The sequence below is a fragment of the Rattus norvegicus genome, chromosome 18 (genome assembly GCF_021556685.1).
Source record: "Rattus norvegicus strain SHRSP/BbbUtx chromosome 18, alternate assembly SHRSP_T2T, whole genome shotgun sequence".
NCBI classification, from domain to species: domain Eukaryota; kingdom Metazoa; phylum Chordata; class Mammalia; order Rodentia; family Muridae; genus Rattus; species Rattus norvegicus.
In genome coordinates, this window is record NC_141551.1 from 58037285 (window position 1) to 58063960 (window position 26676).

Below are 26676 nucleotides of genomic sequence, written 5' to 3' on the forward strand. Positions count from 1 at the left end.
AGTATGAAACAAATTGCTTTGAAAAGTATGAAATAATGGTAGTCAAGAAGTAGTGTTTATATCCTACTGAAAACATGTGGTGAGGTGAGAGAATACAACAGGGCAGAACTGCTGTAAACACAGGAAGCGGCCGCCTAACCCTGCAAGTGGTTTTAACAACAGGTAAGCCGTCAGGAGACCTAAGGGTGGCTATCCCGAGGATAGGGCATTGTTAAGCTATAGATCTTCGGAGCAAAAAGTCCTATAAGAACAGATTCTGACATCAGGGGCACCAGTACTCCGATGCTACACAAACAGGATACCAGCAGCTTCTTTCATAACTAGAAAAGTTGGATAAGAAAAGGGTTAATTTTCTATGAAACCATTCTACTATCTTAACCTCTTAATGATGTTCTGATAAAACCTCATAGTTTTCAAGCTAGAGATTAAAAATGGTTCTGCTATCAAATTGGCTATAAATGGGTGCTTCGATTTTTTTAAAAAAAGAATCCTGCACCTATAGTAATGAGAAGCTCAAAGACAAAGAAGTAAAAGCAACAAACAAAAGCGCAACCGCTGTACTAACTCTGAAAGGAACAAGGAGGGGAGTCATGGGTTCCGTCCAGGACTGTCCTATGCTTTGACCTAGGCTGTCTTGGTCAACAGTATTTTACCTTTCTATGTTCTCTAATGCATATTAGATCCAAAGGAAATACAAAAACCATCTGGTATGCCAGTGGATGTTCAAGAGTGTTTATAAACTATCTGACAAAAGATTAATTCTTGATAGAATGAAAACACACAGTTGTAAACTGTAACTATATTAGAAATGTCATGTGGGGAGAAAGTTTGAATAATGAATCTGACTGACTTGAATTCAGCCCTAAGGGATGAGCTCCTAATTGTTAATGCACACGCAAAATGTTATCAAGCCAGCATCAATACCGTAAAACGGATACTAACCACTGTGTGCTCACAGTATCTGCAAAGTCCAGACCCCCAGCTGGCTTATTATGGAAATGCAAAATATGCACAAATGGGACCTCATCTGAGGAAACCGTCAAGAGCTCCAACGAATGTGACAGATCGAATTCAACAAACGGAACTGAGCAGATGAAGCAGAATCAGAAAGAAACGTGGACAATAGAGTGAGGACAACTGCAAACCCAGATAAGGTTCTCTTCACCCAGTGTTCATCACTGCAGCCCAAATGGCATGCGCACAGCAGTGGCCACGTGACAGAGGAACTCAGTCCGTGAAGTAAAACAATTCTCCAACATATGCAAGCCCAAGACACTAGATCGGCTTAGAGTCAAGAAAGTAAAGACACAGAATATTCATCGTTCAGTATTGAGTATATCACGCATGTTTTCCACAGCACATCCAGGTAATAAAGCATGATGTCTTACTCTGTAGCAAGAACTCATCTACATATCCCAGATGAAGGGTTTCAAATTGGGGAAACTCCAATTCTGCCATCTTCAGGGCAGAAAAGACACCATCTTTGGTTAAAGAAGGCTGGATGCGAACTTCATGTAACCTATAAACAGAAAAACATGTTAGGAAAACAATGGACTCAGAGACTTCCTGAAAACAGAACTTAGAATTAAGTTTATAATTTTACAAAAGTTACCACAGGTATCAAGAATGTTTCTCTCTTTCCATTAAAATACATCCATACATACAACAACAAAAACCAAGCAAACAAAACCTGAGATTTCTCTTTCAAGTGCAGCCTCACACTAGGCAGTACACTTGGCTATTCAACTAGTAACAATAAATCATACAGCAAGAATCCTAGTACCTGCCGCGAACCTCCTTTTCTCCTAAGAACTTCCTTAAGGATGACCTAAGTGAGGGGTAGAGCTGGCCGACAGCTCGGCGAGGACCACTGGCTATGCAGGGCTGACGACCCGAGTCACTAGACTCAGTCGGAAGAACCCACAGTGGAAAGTGGGAATTGGCGACCCAAAATTTTGTTCTCTGTGTATCCTATGCTGGTATCTAACAGTTTTCTTATGCTTGTGTTAATGCTTTACTTTTAATAAAGGAAACATGTCTGTGGTATATAAAAACACTAAGTTAAATTTAGAAACACTCATGTTTTATTTTTAATAGTCTACTAATGGTATCTATACTGGTAAAAATTTTTAATAAACGAATAAAAATTCAACTTAAGGAAAATATAAAAATGTAAGTAGAGATAGACCTCTAAGAGGAAGGAAATAGCTAATGTAATATAAAGTGTTATGAAGACACATTTCAAAGATTACAGACATTGCAACATTGCAAAGGCTGATTTAAGACAGATTTCTGACTAGGAAGTATATCATTAACTAAGACAATTTAGAAAACCATACAGATGGAGAACAGCTAGGGAAGGGGTTCAGATACCAGTGTCACCAATGTCTGTGCACACTACACTCAGGACTGCTTTCCTCTGTAGTGACACTATATGTCCTTCCAGGGCTGACCCGCCTAGAGCACAGGTCAAAGGGCTGTGGTTCTGAAGTCAGACAAACATGGAGTGATGCTGCCTGCTAGTGACGTAGTTCCTTTGTGGATTAGATCCAAATGAGACAATCAAATCGATACACACGTACGAACGCCTACATTAGCTCCCAAGTTTTCTAAACTTCTAATCGTAGAACAAGAAAATATAAGTAAAGTTAGACACACCTTCTGGCAGCAGTGATGATGAGGTAACCAAGATCTACTTCAAGGGCATTCTTGCAAGCTCCTAAGACAATAGTGTGCAAATTCCTAAAACCACCTGATTAAAGAAAAAAGGAATAGAAATAAGCATTCTCTGACTGCAGACCTTTTGGAAAAGGAGCCGTAGAAAGCATTCCTTGTTTAAAGGTAAATGCTTTGTTGCTACAATCGAATTACCTCAAGGTGAATTATTCCTAGCGGTTACTCCCCAAAACAGATACTCACTCTGGAAACAGACTTTGAGCAGTTGAACACTTCAAGACTTAAGACAAAGAAAATGCTGAAAAGCCACAGGAAGTACTGCCACCTGCTGGTCAAATCCTGAACCACCAGAGACTCATGAAACAAGACAGCCCTGCTTTAACTTGGTTTCATGGTTGACTGCCCAAATTTTGTTCTAATTAATTAATTAACTTCCTGTACCAGTGCACACACCCGTGTGGGAGCCAGAGGTGCCTTTATTTCTTGTCACCTTATGCCTTAAGACACGGTCATTCTCTCACTGAGACTAGACCTTGCCATTTTGGCTACGTTGGCCGGCCATCGTCTGTCTCCACCTCCAGTGATGGCCCGTGTAACCTGGGTCTTCTGATTGCTGGGCCAGGTCCAGCTTGGTTGTACAGCAAGCACTTTCCCCACAGACATTTCTGCAGCCCCTTTCTTTTGTTGAAAGATATCACACCAAAAGGAAGGGCAGCAGACAAAAATCATTAATGCATAGCAAAACGATTTCACTTGAACACAAAGTCACCAGGCACGTACACTTCTGTGTTTGGCTTCACTGACCAAACGCTGCTATATGACTTCACCAGAGGGCTGTGGGTGGCTCTCCATTTGCTCCCTTGCACTGTGCAGAGCAGTATGTGAATATGCCACATTTTAATTACCTATGTTATGAATGGTCAATGTCTGGCTGTCCTCTTTGGGAGCCCATTAGTAACAACGCTTCTATAAACATACCTCACATGCATTTCTGGGTAAGCAAACATTCTTTTCTGTTGGGTTTAAAGCCAAGGGACAACTGTTGTGTGTATGGTCAATGTTAGCAGATGACATCTACCACCATTTCCAGGTAGAGGCTTCAGCTTTATTCACTCTTGCATTGTCTTGATGGTGCACACCAGCCAACACTACTGTCTCTCATACCAATACCGTCAGCGCTTCTGTGGCACACGGTAGCTTTAATTTGTACTTCCTAAGTCTTGTGGAAGTGCGTCTCTTTTCTTTGTTCCATGTTTCCCAGTCGTGCGGATAAAGTCCTATGTGAAGATTGTGTTAGCCCTTTCCCGTTTCCCTGCTGGGACACCTGCCTGTTTCTCAATTTCAAGGATTCCTTACATATTCTTAACACAAGCCAGCTGTCAGAGCGATCCATACTCAAGATGTTTTCCCGCTCTGTGTGCAGACCGCCTTTCACTCTTAGTCATGTCGTAATCATGACCTACAGCATCTGTCGGCTCTCTTCAGGCCTTCTCTCTAATGGACTGTGGGCTTCTTCACTCTTTTGATTTTTATCTCCTTTACTGAAATAAAAATGAAGGTAACACTGCTGGTCTACAGGAGCCTACTCCCATCTTGGACTGGTGCAATGCAGGGAGCTCGTCCCGACCTGACGAGGCGATAGCACGCCTACAGCACGCGAGCGAACGGACCTCAGCTTTACACTGTCAATGTTACCAGAGGAGTTTTATTCTATTCTATTTTCATTTTACTTTCTTTTCTATCTTACTTTATTAATAATTTGTATTAACTACATTTCTAGCTTTAAGTACTATATATCTACACCATTTTTTTTTTCTCATCAATAAAATGATTAGCAAACTGTTAGTTTCCTCTCTTGCAGCCAAGGGATACGAAGAGTTATTATCTGTCCGGGAACAGGCATGGAAACTCCCATACACTGTAATAAACACACAACAGCAGTTCTAAAGCCTGAGCTCTTTTGGAGACCTAAGATGTTCAAGTCGTGCAGTAGCTCTCCTCAGAGGGCCACTGGGTCAGCAGTTCTAAGAAAGAGCTCAAGAAAGAAGGTTCTGTTTATTTACCAAGTAATGGATAACCAACCAGAAAACCTGCCGCATCCCTCTGCATAACCTGCCGCATCCCTCTGCATTTGTCTTGAGAAGGTTTACATGCATGAAAAGGCCAAGACTATTACTAACCCGTGCGTGCTCCTGGATTACTTACCTTCATCAAATACACCAGAAGGAAAGCAACGACAATTACAAATATGATTTTAAAAAACATTAAGAGACAACTAAACAAAGCCAAAAAAAAAAAAAAAAAACCAAAATCAGAAGCTAACTTTAAAAAAATTGTTCGTAACTAAAAGAAACAGATACCTGATCTCCAGCTGTCTTCAACCACATGCTGGATGAGACCGCCCAGGAAAGGCACTCGAACCATCTCCAAGTGTTCCAAGTTCCGAGCAGAGGCCAGACCTGTTACCAAGGGCACGTATTTCAAGGAATTTGTTGGTCCTGAAATAAGTAAACAAAAGTAAACAAATCTTAATACAGTAAACTATTCTAAATGATGACTCTTTCAACAGCAATTCAAACGAGTAACTTGGAAATGACATCGGCTGCTGTCTGGGCTCCAAGCCTTCCTCAATGGCCGTGCTAGTCTGCTAACCATAAACTTGTTACGCAGAAGAATAGTTCAACGAATGTTAAGATATGCAGTATGTTTTGACATATACTTATGCCAATAATTTTCATTCAAAACAAGTGGAACAAAAACCTCAAGAAGAAAATCTGATCCTTCACTCAAATGAGCTGCTTTTCCATTCTATCATCTCTTTATGTCAGGAGTACGTTAGAGACAAGCAAAGACCAAAAAAGCAACAGCCTGTCCATTAAGACTTCCAATGGAGAAAGAGCAGATATATAATCCCAAAAGGGTAAAAAGACCAAATACATGAAGTACCAAGGACACGCTGCACTCCGTAACAAGGAATAAAGAGAAGAGAAAGATGCCAAGAAAAGCAGGCTCTAAACCCCACGAATAGACTTGAAAGAGGACAGATGCATCTCAGGGCGAGACAACAGTGGTCACCGACAATACACGGTCAGAAGCCGCACAGCCGTGTAGACAGCAAACGGGTCTTATTACATTAAGACCAGACAGGGAGAAGCCTGGAGAGAAGTTACCCTTGCACTGCAGACAACCGACTAGGGCGCTAAAGGCTTTGTTTAGCTGAGGAACATCGTAAAAACAAAGCATAATGTGTAATAACTGTTCCTAATACTTAGAAAATCAGAAACTAAAGACGGAAATGTATTAAAACAATCCAGTGGACTAAAAGTCAAGCTTGTAAAACACTAAGCTAGTCTGTTGTTTTTTGTTTTTGCTAATGTTATATTTCAACTAAAACAAAAATATGCTGCATTCACAAATTGTAGGAGTCAAAACCATAGGTAGTAATTACATAGTTTTCAGGACAAGTGCCATTTTACAATGGTGTACGTTTAAGTCACCCATAACTGTATAGGGTTACCTGCGCAGTTCCTCATGACAAAAGTCCGCAAGCTGATGCAGAGGAAATCCTTGAACGGCTGTGGTTTAGTGAGTCTCACCCACTTCATGTACAGGTGCCTCAGCATAGGAATACAAGGGATTTCAGGAACATTGACCCCTAGAGCACACACACAAAAGGACATGGAAGTGACTCTGTAAAAACCCATGAAAAGGACTCTGCAGCCTTCATACAGTCTGCTAAAGTCCAGTTTTCAACTGAGAGTTTACCCTTCAAGGAGATTTTTATCAGAACCAATTACATAATTAAAGTCTACCAGATTTGGTTTATTTAAAACAGGCTATTAAAGAACTTTTATGAAAACCATATTATAAAGAATGAGACTTAAAATTTATTTCTGTGTTTTAAATGCACATCTACCTCATGGCCAGACCTTGTAAGATACAAATTAAAAATAAGTTTCTCAAAGTACAACTGTGAGGCGGGAGGCGTGTTACACAATATCGTAGGGCTGCCAATCACCACTAACTACTCCCCCACCATAAGAAGAACTTTCTCAGCACAAAGGGAGGCCAAATGAGTTTTAATATTATGGTGTGTGGTCGACAAGAGACACCTTGATGTCATTTACACAATTCTAGGGATTTTATTAGGCATCTGTAACTATGTGGGAGACGCTTTGGGGAAACTCGGACAGCTCTTTATCTTTTTTTTTTTTTTTTTGGTTCTTTTTTTTTCGGAGCTGGGGACCGAACCCAGGGCCTTGTGCTTCCTAGGCAAGCGCTCTACCACTGAGCTAAATCCCCAGCCCTGCTCTTTATCTTAATATCTCAAACAGTGAGGGTATGTTATGCCTTTGATGAATCTTATATACAGAAGCTAATCTGGAAAAGGGGACGGGTGCCCAGTGGGAGAGACGGCAGCAGATATGGAAGGAGACCGATACTTGTAAATCCTAAAGGAAAGAGGGAGCTTCAGAAACCTGCTCCAGGGCCTGTCTTCTCAAAATGGCACTTTTAGTTGTTATGTAAACACACCATATAGCAACAGATGGGAAATAAAAATGAGGGTAAGACCAAAGGGATAAAACCAGACCAAGAGGGGTACAGGATTCACCTTTGTGTCTATCACGAAGGTGTCTGTCCTACTGGCTATGTGAGTCAAAGAGCGAGACACAAAAGATCCAAAGATAGCCACCTGAGCTCAGTCCTAATCTTGGCCAAATTTAGCCTATAAACACAGGGTCACCATATAGTGAGTACTAAGCGATGCGTCAATAACATAAATAATTCATTTCAGTGAAACTTACCAAAGCCTGTAATTTCAATTAACTGGTACAGGAATTACAGAAAATGTAAAGATAAAAAAAAGTCTTCTACCTTGAGGTTACATCGTAACTTCAGAAGTAAAACCTCTTCATCACTTAAAAATTCAAATATTCAAATCCTTGCTCAGACTCATCCCACAATCTTACAAATGAAAGGGGTCTCGACTATCCATCCTTCTGCAGTCACAGTCTTACAAATGAGAGGGGTTCTTGACTATCCACCCTTCTGTAGTCACGCATCTGACTTAGGCCCTAGCCTGTATTAAACACCAGGTCCTCCTAGGACTATTACAGAAACTTCTAGATCCTCAGAATAACCACAATATTTGGAGTAATCTTTGGGAAATAGTCAACATAAACATTAATAGGATAATAAGATAATACTCTTAAAAATAAAATATAAGCTTGAAATATTAAGAAAGCATGGAACTAAAACTGTTTGGGCTAAGGATAGAGCTGGGGTGATAAGGGCACCCGCCTGGCATGCACAGAGGCCTACCTGGATCTCATCTCTGTCTGACACCACATAAAACTGGGCATGGTATTGCATGCCTATAATCCAAGCATTTGAGAAGAAGGGACACCAGAAATTCAGGGTCACCCTTAGCTATCTAGTAAGTTTGAGGCCAGCCTAAGCTACATAAAATTCTGTCTCTAAATAAATAAAAAATAAAATGTTACACTGTTTCTTAGCAGACTAAGCCAAGGATTTAAAGTTAAACTGATCAAATACGTTCCCCTGTTGAAATTACTGTGATTTAATTTTACAGAGCACACATGAGGGAAAGGACAACGTAACAGTGCAAACAAAGCAATCCCTGGAAAAGAACACTCATTCCATCACCGTGTACGTGAGAACAAGGGAAGAAACAGAATGCTCATTCCAGGGACTCTAGATAGAAGAGCACGTTATATTTTTAACTTGATGAGAAGAACTAACAATTGTCTAGGGTTTTGTAATTGAGGGTTTAGTAGGTACTACCTTTCCCTGTCTGTTTCAACTTAAGTAAATTAACGGGGTGTGGTGATGCACACCATGGTGGGGCACACTGCCATGCCCACATCCAGTAACTAGAAAAACAAAGATGGATACAGAGCTCATGGCCAACCTGAGCCACACAGAAGATCCCGACTCCTTTCTTTTATACTAACGAGGAATTTAAGTAAATTACAAAAGTTTAATTCCTTAGTTTCTATATGTAGAATGAGCCAGATGACACAGTAAAATATTACCTATGACTTAGTAGACAAAAGCACGTGCGCCGGGCAGTAAGGCACTTGCCATGCCAGCCTGATGACCTAGTTCCCTCCACGGAACCCGTTTCTGGATGGAAAGAGAACTGACTATATACCCCTGTCCTTTCACCTCCATATGCGCACCATGGCACACACATGCCCACACATCATACACGCAAGCACAACAAATTGAAATAAAATTCCTCCTCTCAAAAAGTTGTCCTGGAGATCTCTTCCTCTACAGGGCATAATGAGAGTAAAGGCAGAGTTCTAGCTTGACGGGAAAGCACAAAAAAAGATAAAACCTTCAAAACTGTCTTCAACACAGCAACTGACTGCGTAAAAAGCAACGTCTGCCCCAAGATCTTTACTAATGGAAAATCGGAGCTTTTACACAAGTCTCACAAGCACTTCTTGTTCTATAACCAATCAGTAAGACAACATTGAGAACTTTGTAACTGTTTCAGTGAATAGTTACTCAGTGTTTCAAGGCATGACAAGCGAACCAGAAAGCAGGTACTCACCAACTAAATGCAAAGTTTGGATTTTGGCTCCTATGGGGATTTTCAGTTTATTTTCAGGAGGAATCGGAAATGCTCCGTTACGATTACGAAATTTCCCCAAAATATGAACATGCGGCATATATGTCCAAATGGATTCTACCAACTCCAAATGAGATGTTTCTACACCCTAGAAAATAGCACCACGGCAAGCATAAGGAAGGCTTTCATTTCGTATCCCAAGTGTCTCTTTCTGTACAAGATGCTAACTGTGAAATGGAACTTACGACAAAGTGTGTTATGCGTGCAGTCTGCATGTGAGTGAATAAGCCCCAGTCCTTGTGATCCACTATTTCATCAACCACTGATGTTCCTAGATGGCCCAACAGCACACTTACCACCAGGTTTGGGCAGGCTTGCAAGGCCTCCAGGACCCCTGGAATGCTGAAAGCCTCATGGCCCCTCACTCTCCGCCTCTCGAGGTATCTAGGGTGAAGGCCGTACAGCTGCTCGACATCCGGCATCTTCTTCAAAAGTGTCAGGAAACTGCAATCTGTGAAGCCTGAGGGGGCCAGAAGCATTCAGAACAGCTTCATAAGTATGTACTAAATACTTACAAGTTTCAACAAAAATCCAAACAGAAAGGGTTCCCTGTGACAGTTCTGTAAGCTGATCCCACAGCTGAGGAAACCATTCCAACAGAAGGTGTGCCGGCCGGTCTCACGTGGGCAGTGCGTCACACATGCGGCCTGCACGCTAGGTCCACCCGTCCTAACCATTCCGTCCAACTGCGCTTTTACGTGTCTATTGTTTGCCATTACGTCAGACAGCTCATTAAAAAAAGAGCCATTGAATGTGAGCAGATGCTGAGAGGGTAAACCAAACCAAACCAAACAAACTGTGTATCTGGGAGGCCAGCTGTGCTCTGGAGCAGACATCAACAAGCGGCAAACAGAGTCAGACAAACCCTCCCAAAGGAGCTACTGGTTAAAACGTACAGAGCCAGGTCACAGGCATGTTTTCTATTACTGGAGTCTCAACACATCTGAAAGCCACTAATAACAAAATATTAAGTTTCCAACTAAATCAAAATACTGAAGCATTTACAAATTGTTCTATTTGTACAGGGCTAATCCAGAGCTGCTGACTCTACGATCACCCGGGGAAGGCTAACAGAGACGGGATAGAACTCCAGGGTTCACACGTATGAGACACCAGGTACTTCTAGCCAGACACAGGGCTTCGGCTGGGCATGGCAGCACATGTATCTAACCTCAGCTCTCGGGGGTGAGGGCACAGATAGGTGAATCTTTATGAATTTAAGGCCAGTACGGTCTACACAGTACATTCCAGCCAGCGGAGGCTATGCAGTAAGAACCAGTCCTGAAATACTGATCCAGGGCTTACACTTTAGAACAGGCCAGTGCAGCATTGAACACATTTAATGTCGTCTCCTCTTACAGACTGCTGTGGCCACTTTCTTTTATACTCACTGAAAGACGAAAAGCTTTGGGCTGCGGGTATTTATTACAGTCTGAAAACTGGCCATGGGCACACAGATTCTTCCTAATTTGATAAGTGCCCTGATGTTAATGCTAAGCTTGGAGCATAAGGGACCTCTGCCACCCCCTGGAATCCTGTTTGCAACCCCTACTAAAGCAAATCCAACCCAGAATGAGATAATTACTCTCATGCTGCCCTGCCCGATTTCTTGCCTACCTCAAACCACCACTCTCTAGAGTTAAATGAACACCTTCCCTTCACACTGCTTCCTAAGTGACTAATGACAACTGTGTTTTGTCTCCTGTAAGCTGATTCCAGCCTGGCATTGCAATGTTCTTTTCAAGAATGTGAATGCTGCAATCTCTTGAACCATAGCACCACAAGTCATAGCGCCACGAGCTGCACACTACAGAACTCTGGAGGGAATCTGTCCAGGGAGCTCTTCAGCCTCCACTTCTATGCTTCTGGTAAGGACTTCCTTCATGTTCTATAGCTGTTGTTGAGTTTGTCTGCCTCAGCCTCAAGCCATGTTCAAAGTCTCATGGTCTCAGTACTATTTTTTAAAAGCATGATTTTAAAAGACTCTAGTTCATAAGCGACACACAAGCATACTAATTAACAGACAACTGTTAAAGAAGGCAGCCCTTTCTATTAATATTTTAATAAGAGCTTCCCATGACCTATTCAGACATGTGCACCATAGGTACCCATCATTTTTGTCCCCCTTCTTCCTGCTAGACCCACCTTCTTCCTCCCTCCAAACAGTCCCCTTCCGCTTTTATGACATAAATCGGTTACCTTAAAATAAAAAAAAAATAATAAAGAATCACATTCTATAGACACCATTTTTATGACTTTATAATAGGGCTCAAATAACTTAAAAAGCTCTGTGTACTCACCACTTGGCATATATTCCCACCACCGCCCTGCGCAGAGATCCACCACTCTCACAACTCTCAGATACAGAGTAACTGCTTCCTTTAGCTTCCGAGAAAGACATTCCATGCACATGATATCCTGCAGTGGCAGGTACCTTGGTAATGGAAAGAAATAATCAAGAATGCACGCAGGTCTTTCCCCTCTCTCCTGCTCCCACCCTTTAAATGACGTGAGGTCCGAGGAACACTTGTGGCACTTTAAATGTGTAGGGTCATTCCGTTCACAACTTTTTTTCTTAGTTTGTTTTATGTTTTGCCTGAATGTATGTATTTGTACAACATGCACTCCTGGTGACCTTACAGGTCAGAAGAGGGTGTTGGATGCCTAGGACTGGAATTACACATGGTTGTGAGATACCACGTGGGGGCTAGGACTCGAACCAGCATCCTCTGCAAGAGCAACACATGCTCTTAGCCACTGAGCCATCTCTCCGGCCCCCACTCAGCTGCTAAGTAATACGGTGAGGTGGCAGCCACTGAGCACCAAATAAAGAACTAAGCTCCTCCCATGGGACAGTTGACAAAACTTACAGTGCTTCCCGTAGGTGTTCAAGGACAAAGTATGGAACGAAATATAAACAGACCAGAGGCAGAAACAGTGCAAAGAGAGAACAAAGCAAACCAAATCCTCTGCACAGTTCAAGGCGGACAAGGGAAGGAGACAGAAGGAATGGGACGACAGACAACATCCCGGGCCATCTTCACAGCACAGGTTCCCTGTAGTTCCCTCCCAGCTCTCACTGCTCCTCCAAATGCCTTTCTCCACGTACACGCGCATGTGTGCTGACTTACGGCACACATCTTTCACATGTACTGCCATATGTGTTGCAAGCCTTTCCTTCAATTTCCTCTCTTCCCAATCTTCTTTTGTTAATATTTAATTTTTTTTTACTTAATTCATTTTACATCCCTCTCACTGCCCCCTTCTACATCACCCCCTCCAACTCCCTTCCCCCATGCCCTCACCCCTTCTCCTCTGAGTGGGTGGGGGCCTCACAGGGTCTCCCCCTCTCCCCCACCTCTAGCACTTTAAGTCTTCATGGCTAGGTTCATCCTTTACCTCTGAGGCCAGACAAAGCAGCCCAGCTAGAAGAACATATCCCACATATAGGCAATAGCTTTGGGGATAGCCTCCACTCTAGTTCTTCAGGACCTACATGAAGACCAAGCCGCACATCTGCTACATGAGTGCGGGAAGGCCTAGGTCTAGCCTGTGTATGTTCTCTGGTTTTTGTGGTTCAGTCTCTGAGAGCCCCCAAGGGTCCAGGTGAGTTGACTCTGTTGGTCTTCCTGTGGAGTTCCTATCCTCCCTGGGGCCTGCAATCCTTCCTATTCCTCTGTAAGAATTCCCAAGTTTCATCCACTGAGGCAGATGGAGAGAGGGAACTGAAGTGAGAGGAGATGGGGAGGGGAATGGGGGGGTCAGGATTAGGTGTGAGGAGGGGCAGGAGAGATGACCAGATGGCCATGAGTGTGAATGGAAATCTGCAACTGGTGGGGGTAGAGAGGTGGAGGGGCATCTCCAGGACTAGACAGAGACCTGAGATAAGGGAAGCACCAAGAGTCATTGAGGAAGACCAGAGCTGTGACTAACTACACTGGGGATATGGAACCTGAAGAGGCCACCTCCTATAGCCAGGCTGGAACCCCAGTGGAGCAAGAGAGAGATATCAGCCCTCACACAAAACTTTCAACCCAAAATTTATCCTGTTCATAGGGTACAGGGTCACAGCTGTATTACAAGGAAAGCAGCTGTCTTTACCCAGTGGGTACAGGGTCACAGCTGTATTACAAGGGAGAGCAACTGGCTATCTTTTTGCCACACAACCCTTGTCCAGTTCCTTTTTCCTCCTTGGGGCCACCCTGTCCCTGGTCCTCTAGTTAAGAGCTCCTGTGTCAGGGTTAGTTCCTGTTGCCACCAGTCTCCCGGATGAGTCTGCAACATTCTTCCCTGGTTCCTTGATCTGAACCTACAACTATGTAACAAATTCCTTATCTGAATTATCTTCAAAGTCCTGCTGGGGTACCTTCCTCATCTGCTGGGAGCTTCATTCATCAGGCAGGGCTACTGCTAGGCCATTTTAAATGTAGTGAAACTGGCTTGAAAGGCTGAGCCTACAGGAAGTCCTACAGCGAGGTAAGTGGGAAGAGCTATGCCCACATGCTGCAGGCTGATTCTAATTCCAACAGCAAACGTACGAGTGCACGTTCAGTATCTTTCTACTGCACTGTGTTCCGACCACTGGCCCTTCCTCAAAGCTACTTAAATAAAGAGAATAAACTCAAATTAAATTTCCACCAAAACTATCACTGCTACTCCCTAGAGGTTAAAACAATTTTCAGAAGATAGATGACTACATATTATATAAGCAATGAAAAAGACTGAATTTGCTTTCTAAATCAAGTTTCACACTATCCTAATATTCTTACTATCATCCAAAATATCTGCCTGAGATAGTTTTACAACTTCTGAGTAAAAAGAAACCAGGATGATTTTCCATTAAATTTGTCCTAAGGAGTAGAAATACATGGTTTTCTATGATGGATGTGGTTAAAAACCCAGCATTAAAAGGATACACAGAAAGTGGACACATAACAAGAACCAATTTTATGTGAAAAATAACATAATGAATCCTAATTTTTCATAAGTTATAAAACCATATTATAAAAGTACATAAGTACATTTTAGAAAAGAGTAAACAAAGATTAAATTTCTTTTTAAGAGAGACCAATTATTTTCTTTTTTGGTCTCAAGAATATGGTAAGTAATTATCACCCAATTGCAGCAGGGGTCTTCAGATGAAATAAAACTTATTTATTCAAAAAAAAAAAAAAAAAAAAAAACCCAGGCCACGAACATAGGGCAGCTCAGAGTTTCTGCACGCAGTTAATGTTTTTCAAGTTCATTAGAAACAGTACAAGCTCCCTTTGCCTGATTCTCGTCCTTACATCTGAATAATCCACCCAACCGGAAACCAGTATCTGCTTTCAATGTAACATATGGTCCAATGTGTCCACAATAGATCCAAACATTTTAAATTATTTCTGAGATAATTTTTGCACATTTTTATGGGGTTGGCATGATCAATCAAGGTAACGTACAATATGAAGTGACCATCAATCAACATCTAACGATTATAAGTATGCTTCAGAAATTTAGCATTTAACTCTTCCCATTTATAATAATGCTATAATATCTGATACATAGACATGTTTTTTGGGTTTTTTCTCCAATGTTTGTAGGCTCTAAGATCATCACCTATCCATCTTTTCCACAAGAATATGGAAACCAACTTTGGAAACTAGTTCTCTTCGTGATTTTGAATACACATATGCAGCCCAGTTTGTTCTGCCCAGCTTGGCCTGCTATTCTCTTCAGCTCTTAACCCGACTACACTGTATTCACTGTATTTTAAATGCAGCTGAACACTGGTACAGTCAGTTGCCTTTCCTGAAACTTTTAGCATTTCCACATACTTTTTTCTAGCACATGAATTTTAACATCATTTTGTTAAAGTAGAAAAGATACCTACTGTTTTAATTGGGGCTTTTAATCTCGGATATTAACTATCAAAAACCACACTATGCCAGTGAAGATAAAAGGTACAGAAGATTAAAAAGATTCAACAGTATATTATATTACAAAAGCAAAGTGCTCATGACTCCTTAAGTAACTTACTACTGCTTAAAAACCTCGTAATCTGAAAATATTAATAATGTGCGCAATTCAACACACTTCTGAGACCTTACTAGGTAGGATGCTTTTGTGGGTGCATAATCTAATCTAATGATAATAATCTAATAAGAAAGAAAACGTAGCGGCTTAGAAAATTTAATTATAAGCTCGGCAAAAAGACAAACCAGAAATGAACCATATGTGAGACAAGGGAAATTTTAAGTACTGTGTCACATGTACCATTGACAGAATAGAAAGCAAAGACTAACATGGTAACTGAAAATATTGGTTGCAACATAAAGAGAACAAAATACAGGATCATTACGTCACACATCCATGTCTTGTAATGAGTGCTTTCAAAACAGTTTTGCCACCAAATCCTAAACACGTCTGTCCTAATCCTTGTTCATAGGCAGACCCCAGATGCTAACTTGAGTCTCTAACTCCAGAAAAGTATTCTAGTTTTTGAATGGTGTGGATAAAAAATAATGAAAGGAATGAAAACTGGAATATTTTCTTTCTTGGTTTAATAAATAGTTCTTAAAATACAGTTTGAGTAAGAAATATAATTTTACAGTTTGTTTTGGAGGTTTGGAAAGGGCGTAACAGTTAGAGTACTTGCTGTTCCTGCAGGACCCAGGTTTGAGTCCCTGCTACAGTGTATACTGTCTATAACCCCAGATATAGGGGATCCAACACCCTCTTTCGATTTCATAGGCACTAAGCACACACACGGCACACAGACATACATTGACTGCACAGGACACACACACAGGTATGCCAGCAAAACACAGTACATATATGGTAAAATAAAGGAAAAAAGCTTTATAAAACATTAGTTTTTACTTTTACATTATAGATACATAAAAGTAATCCAAATGAAATCCCACCTGAAAATATGACATAGCACTTCATGTGACAGCTGGTTCATGTAGTCCTTCTCTTCATCAGCTGTCATTTCCTCGGGGACCTCACTGTCCATCACACACACTTTAACACTTTTCTTTCGTGGTCCCATGGCTGTGCTTCCCCTCAGTGTCAAAGATCAAATCTCTCCTGATTTTAGTTCAAAACACCTGATAGGCAAACAGAGCAGAGCAGCCTAAAGCACACGGAACTCAAGCACAAAGTGTCCCTATTAAAAGTGAGTTAAAATATTCTTTCAGGGTTACTAATGAGCAAAGCTGCAAAATACTGATGCCAGGACAATAGTACACCGTATGCAAATTTAAAAAGACATTAATTTCCTCTAAAGACAGAATATCTTTTCCTGAAGATCAGTTTAGAGTGAATGAACCCAAGAATAAAGTCTTCTTTTCTAATTTGCATTCTGGGGCTTCCCACCCAGCTGGTTCATTCAGTTTCTCCAGGCATCAATTTCTTCAGTGTGTAAAGCAAGATAATTAAACTAGGTAACAAGACTGCTTCTGGCTAGGAGCTCAGGATTCGAAACATGCATTCAAAATGGATACATAAAGGCATGTCTGATGTCACAGGAGTGAGCCTTTCAGCTATTGTGCCCTCACCTGCGTGTCATGAATACCAAGGAATCCAGCATTTCCTGTAAGCTAGCCCAACACAGCAGAGACTCTAGGACTCTGCCACAAATTGATCTACTTCCAGGAGAGGAATCGACCTTTTAAATTCTTCATTCTCCTACCTGTAAAGTGAGGGAATGAGACTTTACCTTCTGTGAATAGAATAAAACCAAACTGTAGACACTCTCCTTAAAAAAACCATACAGAACTTGCAATTTTGAAGGGCAAACTCACTTTTATATAGCATATACACTTTACTTTTAAAATGAAAGCTTAGTAAGGGAAAAGGACAAGGAAATTTTGGAAAATGAGGCAAGCAACAACATATTTTCTTCTGTTCATTGATATGTGAGTCTGAAAACATTTTAATGATGGTGGTCCAGATATAGAATAGTTATGAAATGTGGGCCTCTTTAGTATTATGATGCATTGCAGACAGAGTTGACAAGTGGAATCAGATTTATTCAGTTAATTCTTTAAGTCACATATGTCTTTATATACTTCAAAAGCTTGTAGCAAGCCTACCATCATGAACAAAAGACCTTGGAAGTCAGTGAGGAGCTAAGGAACCATGTACATGAACTTAGAACTTCAAGCTGAGATAAGTGGGATAAAGAAAGTAAACAGCTTTAAAGTAGCACAGAGCACACCAGCCTCTTTCATTCACTGCTGGCTTTTTTGAAGGAAAGGCCAACTGAAATGACATCTGAGAGATGATCAAAAAATAGGGTAACAAGAGAGTAGGAAAGTAAAAAAAAAAAAAAAATTCTAGGAGGCCCCAGAAGCATACGCCCCATGTTCTTGGGTGGTTCCCTGGGAGTTGGACCTTACTGGGCAGACAGAAACGCTGAAAGTCAGGTGGGCTGGGATCTGATGGAGAAACAGCAGCTCCCTGGATAATCACTGTACAGAGTTGAGCAGGGAGGCAGGGCTTATGATGTACAGCTGGATCAAGGAAACAGATTTAGCCAATCTCAACAGGCAAGCTGCCTCTGTAGGGACAGCTTTAGGCTGTAGACATTCAGGGGGAAAGCTACGGTGGCCATTTTCTGCATATATTATCAACATCCACACGTGGATCAGAAGAGGAAGGGTTTGCCATTTTCCTCTAGGTTTGAGAAGCTGCGCCCACGTTAACAACACACATTCATGAGGTCCTCACACACTCAGGGCTGCCCCCATCCCCAGATATGCTAAACTTTCTCTGGGAAGGAAATCTGTTTTCAAAAGTGGAAACAAAACTACCGGTGTTAGGATGAAGGTGAAACAGACAGAAGATGAGGCTCACCTGATGGTAGGGTTCTAATCCTCTACACAATGAAACACTACTAGCCTGCCAAGGTGAGCATGCACCGTACTTGGGAAGTCTGGGCACCCCAGAATAAAAGGACACAGCTACTGAAATATGCATGGTTCCCAGGGATCCTTTGCTTTAGCAATTAACGGGAGCAAACATAGTCTAAATAAATCCTTAGATCCTTGTGCTCATCTCATCTCCTCTTCCCTCACTGAAAATTTCTTGTGGTTTCAGCATGCTCGCCAGTGCCTAGGTTCCAGTGTTCCACACATAACCCTATGCAGACTTCCTATTTGGTTACCTCAACTAGTCCCAACCCAGGAAGCAAGGAAATAAAGATTATAGAATGGGGTGTGGGTTCTTATCACAACGCTCATAATAGCATGGGCTAAAATAGCTCTCAACCTGTGGGCCCAGGACCCTGTTGGGGGTCACATATTAGATGTTCTGCATTTCAGATATTACAATTCAAAACAGTAGCAAAATTAGTTATGAAACTGCCTCAAAAATAAATATACAAACCAGTTTTTGACTGTATCACACCCACATTTTCCTGTTTTTTGTCACTCTCCTCCAACTGAAACTTCTTCTGTTACAGGACCTCCTGAACCTGCTTCTCAGGCTTGGGCTCCAAATGACCCTCTTCTCTGGGACCACTCATCACTAACTTCCCCACGCCACCTCTCTGTGCCCACTCTCTTGTCTCCATTGCCAGTTCCCCTGCAAACCCACTTCTCACTGACCAACTGCACCCACTCCTAAGGCTTCCGCTAATACAAATGCAAGCCCAGCACACAGCACACACTGTCTCCTACCGTGATTCACTGAACTTCTATACTCTAAACTCTGACTGTCCTAACCACACCAGACCTCTCACTCTCCATGACTACTCGGTGGGCTATCACCCAATTTCCCACCATACTATTACTACATGCATTCCCACTGGCTTGTGGGACTCTCAATCCCCATCTAGGCTGTGGTGGTTGATGGCTTTCTGTGTGGTACCCAGCAGTGTGCCAGCAAGACCTACAGCAAAGGAAGCCATAGTTCAGGCTTTCAGTAGATCATTCACGAAATAAATGCTTATCACACCACATTTCACACTGAAGCTGCAGCAATCTTCTCAGCACATTCTTCTTACTAAGTTTTTAAAAAGTAAAAAGCACGGCATAGACTAAGTCTCGAGTATGATTTTATGCAGAGAGCAGTAAATGACAAATATGCCAGTGTTTTTTACACAGTATGAAGTGGTTCTCGTGTTCATCTTAATCACCAAGGTTTTCAGATTGCTCGTGCTTTAAAAGTGCAAAACAGAACAGAACAGAAAAGGAAATACAAGACAAGAAAATAATCAGCCTCTGACGAACCATGGCTCCCCAAGAGTAAGGATCTTTCCCCAGCCTCACCTTCTAGCCCTTCCCTGTGACTCCCGAGTACAGCAGTATCCAGTCAGCATTCTAAGCAGGGCTCTTTCCTTATATGTTATTTATTCTGGCCGAAGCAGTCATCTTGTCTTTCCCTCCCCCCCCCCCCTATTTCCTTTTCTCTCTAGAAAACTATTAATTAGCCTTCAAAATTCAATTTAAATTGTAGGTGCTTTGTGCAAACGTCTTCCGTCCGAGTGCTCTCTGGAGCATGTGCTTCTCCAGAGTCTGTGTAATGTTAGATGCCACGTTTTTGCCAGAAAAGGATCTCAAGCTCACCTCCAGGCACTAACAAGTCCTCACTCAAAATAGATCCATTGTTCCATAGGCACCCGCTAAGCATTCAACACTCCGGAGAGCACTTTGCTACCATAACATTCAATAATCTCGGCAGTAAATACTATCAGGCTAACCCAATAAAAACATGCAGACCAGCTATTTACAGTACGCAAGAGCTCTAACACACAATTAACTCGAACAGCCCTATTTATCTAGGGACTGCCCAGATGTTCAGACTAATCCTGCAGGAACGGAACACATGCTTCAGGTTTGAGAAGTTTGCCAGCCCTTCAAAAGACACGCACCTGACTTTTCCTTAGCTAGAAGGTTTGGGGACGGGAGGCCTGAGATGATGACATGGGGTAAGAGACAGACCTTGCGTCAGGAGGTTGATAGCGGAGGCCAGACTCTTCCTTGTCTGCCCCCATGAATCCACTGCTCTTACAGCACCTTGCTTTTATGACTATTATCTCTGACTATGCCTTATATTATTCTGCAGAGCTCTTCACACGCTTATTTAGTAACCCTCGGGGGCCCATATAGACTCTAAATTCCATATAGACTAGCCTTAATATAACTAAGTTTACAAAATTCATGTGTTTAGAGCTTAAAAATTATAGAGGTAAATCATCAAGAAGACAGGTATTTGACAAGCCCATGAAAGTGTAGTTAGCCTATCAAATGAATCTAAAACCAAAAACCAGTGACTAAAATTAAATGGAAGTTCATAGCACTTCCATTAGGCCTATTAATTAAGCATGTGTTCTTGCAAGTCCTTCCTGTACTGACAAGCACACACCTCTCAGGTAAAAGAGGCTATAAGGCTTTGGTGAAGGGAGGACTTGAGATGATACTGGGTAAGTGACAGACCTTTACATCAGGATGGTGATAGCCAAGGGGAAGCCTTCTTCAATACAAGCCAGTACCTCTGGGAACATTTAGGAGGAAGATCTTCATCAGGCAAGGGCTCCTTTATTTTTCCTTAGCCTTGTGCATGTAGACAAAAGACAACAGAACTGTCCACTCAAGTGGGCATCAGCCCATTTACATAACAAAACAAGCTAAGCTATGGTGCACATTCTCTGGGCCCTGTGCTCCTGCATGTGAGGAAAACACCAAGTGCTTCGTGACAAAGTCCCCTAAGTATCTCTTTGGGAAGGAGACTACTATGGTTTTCCTTACTGGCAAAAAGAATTAAAAAGCAAGTGGAGAGGAAGGAAACCACCACAGCTAACCTTTATTTTCCCCCCTTCCCAGCTTCTACATCCCCACACCACCTACCACCTAACATTCTGCTTCCCTGTAAGAGTGTGAAGATGGTTTAAGGGAGAGGAAGGTTACAAGAGAAGGCGAAGGCCAGTCTAACGCTCAGCAGCTGGCGAAGGATGCACCATGAGGGCGAAGGGCAGGTGACTGTAAACAGCCCATAAGTTAAATATGTGAAGAAGATGGCATTTTAAAATATATAGCATGATTTCTAAAGTTAGCAATTTTTGGAGGCTCTGAACCTCTAAGAAATGTTAATCTGACAGAAACTATCATCTATCCCTTAATATTAAACGCTAAAGGGGCCCTCAGCAACTACCTAGTTGCACTGCTGTTTTGTGGGTTACGAATTCAGCTGAGAATAGGACAGTGGCAGTTCTCTGGCCTACTCTCAAGCAGACAAAGTTACAAATAAAATTTCAGAGGCTCTTTTAGGTAAACAAAGAACTGGAGAGTATAAATCAGGAAGTCACTTGCCTTGGGTCAAATGTTAAGTGTCAGTCAGGCTCAGAAGACCCAGACTTCTCCACCTATGTAGCATTCCCTATGACTGTCAGTCCTCAGCCGCCACAGCTGTCGCTCCACATTCCAGAGCTCCATCACAAGGCCTAGAGATTGGCTTCAGTATGCTCCTAATAGAACTCTGACCATACCCTCCTCCACAAAACTGGGCTTCCACACAGTAGCTATACCCATCTGGGTAGTCCATTATCATTCCACAGGAGCCTGTCTACCATAGCTTGAGCAAGGAAACTTCAATTTTGTCCTGGCATCCCAAGCACAGTCTTAAGCCTGAGTCCTTTGCCAATGCCCTTTAAGCCAGGTCTTTCGAAAAAAATGCCTCTCTAAGGCCTTCTCCTTCAGCCATCTCCTCAGCTGAAAAGACACTATAATAACCCGATGAAATCATTTGGGTTGCTCCTCAAATTGTGCCTGTCTTAAGCTTTAATGCTCTAACATTCCCTTGCTTGAAATTACACCTTTTTAATTGTGTACTTCTATCATAGATGTATTTACTTAACACTGTAGTGGGTAAGTCCGAAATCACCTGTGCCTACTTCCCAGATCCCTTAAACCCCTTTCCAACTGACAATCTTCCTCTACCTGATCTACCTTGTCAGTATTTTTTTTTTAACCACTGACTACTAATTAGAAAGGAGTAATTACTCCTCTCCCCTCCGAGACTCACTAGTGGCACTCCGGAACACTAGTATTTCACAGAGAAGAGCTAAACTAACATGACAAAACTAGCTGAAATTGCAGGGATCTGTTAAGAGTTTATTCCCCACAAGTCTGAATCAACGTCTTGATCTGTATAGAGTTGATGACGATTCTTTTGAAAAGACCCCTTTTTCTCGGTCACTAGTGTATCGGCATTCCTCCATCACCTCACTCATTCATCTACTGTTTGGTGAGTATGGGGTGGCAGCAAAGCCTTCCCACATGGTTCATCCTCTTAGATTCTACAGGTCAGTTTCCTTCTTCAATCATCCCAACTTACTAAGATCAAATGACATCTCGCTACCCTAAACAATGAACACAAACACAGAACAAAGATCTCCTCAAATCATCCCAATAGCCCTACACTGCCAAGGTCATTCCTGCCTACTCTTATGCCTCTTTATCTTCTGTTGGCTTCAGTTTGTTACATCAACGTGACCTTGTAAATCACCTAATTAATATTCACAGGACCCATTATGTATCCACTATGTAGGATGGACCCTCTTGCTCTCAAAGTGTCATCCAGCCGCCACACTGCTTTGATTTAAAAGGGGAGGGAAGGAGGAACCTACCCAGATGAAAGGGCAGGGAACCTAGTTCAACCCTTTATTTTACAAATAATGGAAATGAACACAGGAATGACATGCTGCCAGTCCCTGAGACAGAATGTGCACTTCTGAAATAAGGACCTAGGCTTTCGATTCCACTTCAAGACCAATCTTTACACCACCTAACTTTAGTGAAACCTAGTTTTCCCTTTCTCTTGTTATTCCCTTTAGACTAAAGATAAAACACGTACCTCAGGCACACAACCATTTAAACACACACACACACACACACACACACACACACACACACACACACACTGTGTTGTCTGAATTCCTTCCCTAGAGAGACATAAGTCTCCCTTATGAGGCCCCAGTGACAAACTAAAGTACAAGGCCACCAAAGTTTACCCAGGGGAGCTAATGTGTTTATTGGGTTTACTTACATAGCATGCCTGAGGAGCTACAAACAGGAGGAGCCCGATGTGCTGGAAAGCAGCCAGATTTTCAATTCCAATGGTATGGATGGTGGCTTCCCTATAGCTGTACCCCTGGAATTCCTTTCCCCTCTTCAGTTAACCTTCCCAGACTATGTACTTTAGTACCTCCTTACCAAGAGGCCATCCACGATCAGAATTACACACAAATGGCCAAGAGGTATGGGAGGCAGAGTCCTGACTCTCAGGTGAGGGACCAGTGATCCCCCCCCCCCGCCCCCCAACACCTTCTACAAAGGAATGTCAACAAACAGCAGCGTCTTAAGCTGGAAGTCACATAAGCTTTGACACAGACTGTTGGCTGTTAAGCTTGAAGGATGACACTCTACAACACACACATACACTCTCCGAACACCCCGACACCCTTCTCCCACATACAGTACAACTGCAACATCACAATCTATGACAAGAGGGATAGGGTCTTTCTAGTCTTCTAAAAATGATAATTCTCAAACACAAGTTAAAAATCACAAGAGTATTCTCAGTCTATAACTACATAGTATGTGCTTCTCCATGTTCCAATTTCTCCCATCTCCAGAAAAACCATGGCTTTTGTGATGGGGTCGGGGTGAGAGAGATTAAGCCAGTGTCTACAACAATATTTTTCTCGAACAGATGAGACATTTCAGGTTCAAAACAATGAGGGGGATGGGCGGGCGGGGGTGGGGGGTGTGCCAAAAGAAATGACCACCAAATAAACAGCAACAGTGGGACAAAACCAGGGTCTCCAGTCTTTTTTCACACGATGGATTAACCGCATCATACAAGAGCTACTTCCTCAGCCGACTTAGAGCAGGCGTTCCTCAATTTACTGGCCTAAACGACTCAACATTAAAATCGTTGCATTGCTGACGCCTAGAGTGTGTGTTGGGGGAGGGGCCCAAAGTCTGGCCAAACCTCCCATTTGGCTGATGAAACCGAGACCCAGAGAAGGCTCTGCATGGTGGAATGGAAGGCTGGATGCCTTAGGAGCAAGGCCTGTTAAGGCCAGAACTACATTTCAGACACTCCTTTCTCGGTCGCTCTAGGCCCAAGAGTTCCTGAGCCCAAGATCGAAGATCTGGGCGGTGGAAGCCCCGGACCCCTCCATCTGCCCACAACCGCGCACCTCCACCTTCGCGACAGCCTCCCAGGCCGCGGCTCACTTACGCCGGCCCTCCGTCTGTTTTTGTGGTTGAGAGGGACGGAGAATCGCGACAAACTCTTCCTGCGGCCCCCACCTCCGCAGAGCTTCCGCTTCCGCTGCCTCTAGAGTCTTCCGAAGAAGTGTCATCGGGGGATGGGCCTGGGCGGGCCTCACTGCGTCCATGTTAAGTGTGGCTCCATCCCAGCAAAGCAGCCATGTTAAGAGTGGCATTTCCTGAAGCCTTTCAGCCTGCCCTTCTTCCGGTGACGTAAGGCTCCCCACCGGAAACGCCGGGAATCTTAGCTACTGCAGTTGGTACCTTGCAGCTCTTCCGTGGTGCTGGTAACTCTTGTGATCCTGGATATACACTGTCTCTCCTCTTCTTCATTGGCAAAATGAATGGTGCAATAAAAATATTTTCCAGCTACAAATTGGGCCCTTGATTTCGGGGCGTGGGTAAGTGGAGGGGCGCAAAGACTATTAAATCATTCTGTGATTTGCGAGCGTTGTCTTTGCATGTTTGTGGTTTATAGTCTCTTGAACATCACGGTTCTCACATCAGTGTTTCATTAATAAATGTGACACTGAGCCTTTATGAGTAGAGATCTGCTTGATAATTTTTCTTCGTCTACATTGTCTTCAGTGAGGACAGTTGTGACAATGTCACAAAACTGGACTGAAACCTAGAATTTTTTTTTAACCCATAGAGCTCTTGTCAGTGCACTTAGAGGCCTGTAACTAACACGCATGTAGGCACCCCAGGGAGACAGAGATCGTGTACATAGGAACATTTGGGACGCAATTTGACAAGGCGGGGTGAGGTAACTACTGATACTAAAGTAAATACGGTGTATGGGAGCACCATGCACAATGTTCTAATTATTCTTAATTTTTACCAGACTTATTAGTTCTTCCCTTACTAAGGATTAACATTAGCACCCTGGGCTGTAGCTTTTCATTCACACTCAGGATTCCATGTATCAATCATGTATCCCAATTTGGAGCTTTGGCAGGGGGCGGGGTGGGAGAAAGCAAAACAAAATACAACAAGAAAACTTCATTACATATGTGTATATGTAAGTATGGTAACTCTAATACTGTAAGTATTCCTGTAATTGAATTGTGTGTAATTCCTGTAAGTGAATTGTGTGTATTCATGTTACTTATTTCTGTTAATATATTTGGACTTCAGTAAATAAGAGTAAGCCTTCCCCCATCTCCTTCCTCACCCCCTTCTCCCAGGCTGTTCTGAAGAATCAATAGGAATGAAATGGTAAAGTGTAGAGATAGGGCCTGGAGTGTTACGGAAACAGTAAAGTTCAGTTCAGCACAACTGAGTTAAGTCTTTAATTCATTGGGTATCCTCTTTCATATGGTGGGCTTTTATTGTGCTTTCAAAGACGCAGGTGACACTTCATAGGGAATAAAGGATAGTTTCTTCTAGAGCCGAGTATGAAGTACAGTGGGACACATATGCAGGACAGCCTCCCAAAAAACAAGCTGATGTGCAATGGTTCCATAAAGTTTTAGTAATAGCAGAAATAAGAAAATCACCAATCAAAACTTTTACAAGGCACTGGCAGAGACACCAGGTAGGGGAGTTATGATGAAGCTGTTGTAAACCTCAGATGCTATCTCATGACGTTTTTTACCCTGTGGTTGGTGGAAGACAGTGGTCTGTACATTCCAAAGTGATTTCTGCAAGAGCTATCACCTCATGTAGAGTGTCTAGTTCTAATGCTAGGAAAGATGAGCCTTTAATATCTCTCATTTGTGAACACTGTCTTTATGGTTTATTCTATTGGTATTATACCTGATTTAGTTTGTAAAAATCAAATGAAAGCCACATTATTATAGAAGAAAATAGGTAACAATGTGGTACTTTTCAAAAACTTTATTTTAATGGGTATCTACGTAGCAATTTTTAATAACACCAATAGAAATGACATAGAACCTGTTAAAAATCAGAAATTTATTTTTAGCCAAATACTTGTTTTTTTATTTAAGAGGAAAACAGAAGCAAAGAAGTACAACGTACCATGCAAGCCATGCTTATTAGGGTAGATCAGCCAAGTAGCAGACAGGGAAACACACACACCCGATGCTTGAAGACCTCAGCACTACCCCCAGG

General features: G+C 42.4%; 1 protein-coding gene and 1 long non-coding RNA gene across 19 annotated transcripts in view; one reads left to right on the forward strand and one right to left on the reverse strand.

The window, feature by feature from the left end:
* The window catches only part of Fbxo38 (F-box protein 38), a 47057-nt gene extending 22403 nt beyond the window's left edge, over window positions 1-24654 (reverse strand). For 4 of the 16 annotated variants that reach the window (XM_087592791.1, XM_087592782.1, XM_087592788.1 and 1 more), the window contains exons 1-10: window positions 24569-24654; window positions 16879-17012; window positions 16243-16428; window positions 11638-11771; window positions 9634-9797; window positions 9260-9425; window positions 6194-6331; window positions 5037-5174; window positions 2659-2752; window positions 1389-1519 (exon numbers count right to left, since the gene is read on the reverse strand). In XM_087592791.1, the coding sequence (XP_087448917.1) occupies window positions 1389-1519; window positions 2659-2752; window positions 5037-5174; window positions 6194-6331; window positions 9260-9425; window positions 9634-9797; window positions 11638-11771; window positions 16243-16370 (1093 nt within the window). In that variant the 5' untranslated portion in view covers window positions 16371-16428; window positions 16879-17012; window positions 24569-24654. 16 annotated transcript variants of the gene reach the window in all.
* On the forward strand, window positions 1-24971 carry LOC120098287 (uncharacterized). 3 transcript variants are annotated; one of them, XR_015642591.1, is made up of 4 exons: window positions 1-162; window positions 10363-10453; window positions 11047-11205; window positions 24448-24971. It is a non-coding gene; the product is annotated as an uncharacterized LOC120098287 (long non-coding RNA). The 3 variants fall into 3 exon arrangements; XR_015642592.1 differs by lacking the exon at window positions 24448-24971 and adding an exon at window positions 18786-19771; XR_015642593.1 differs by lacking the exon at window positions 24448-24971 and adding an exon at window positions 14920-15894.
* The last annotated feature ends 1705 nt before the right edge of the window (window positions 24972-26676 follow it).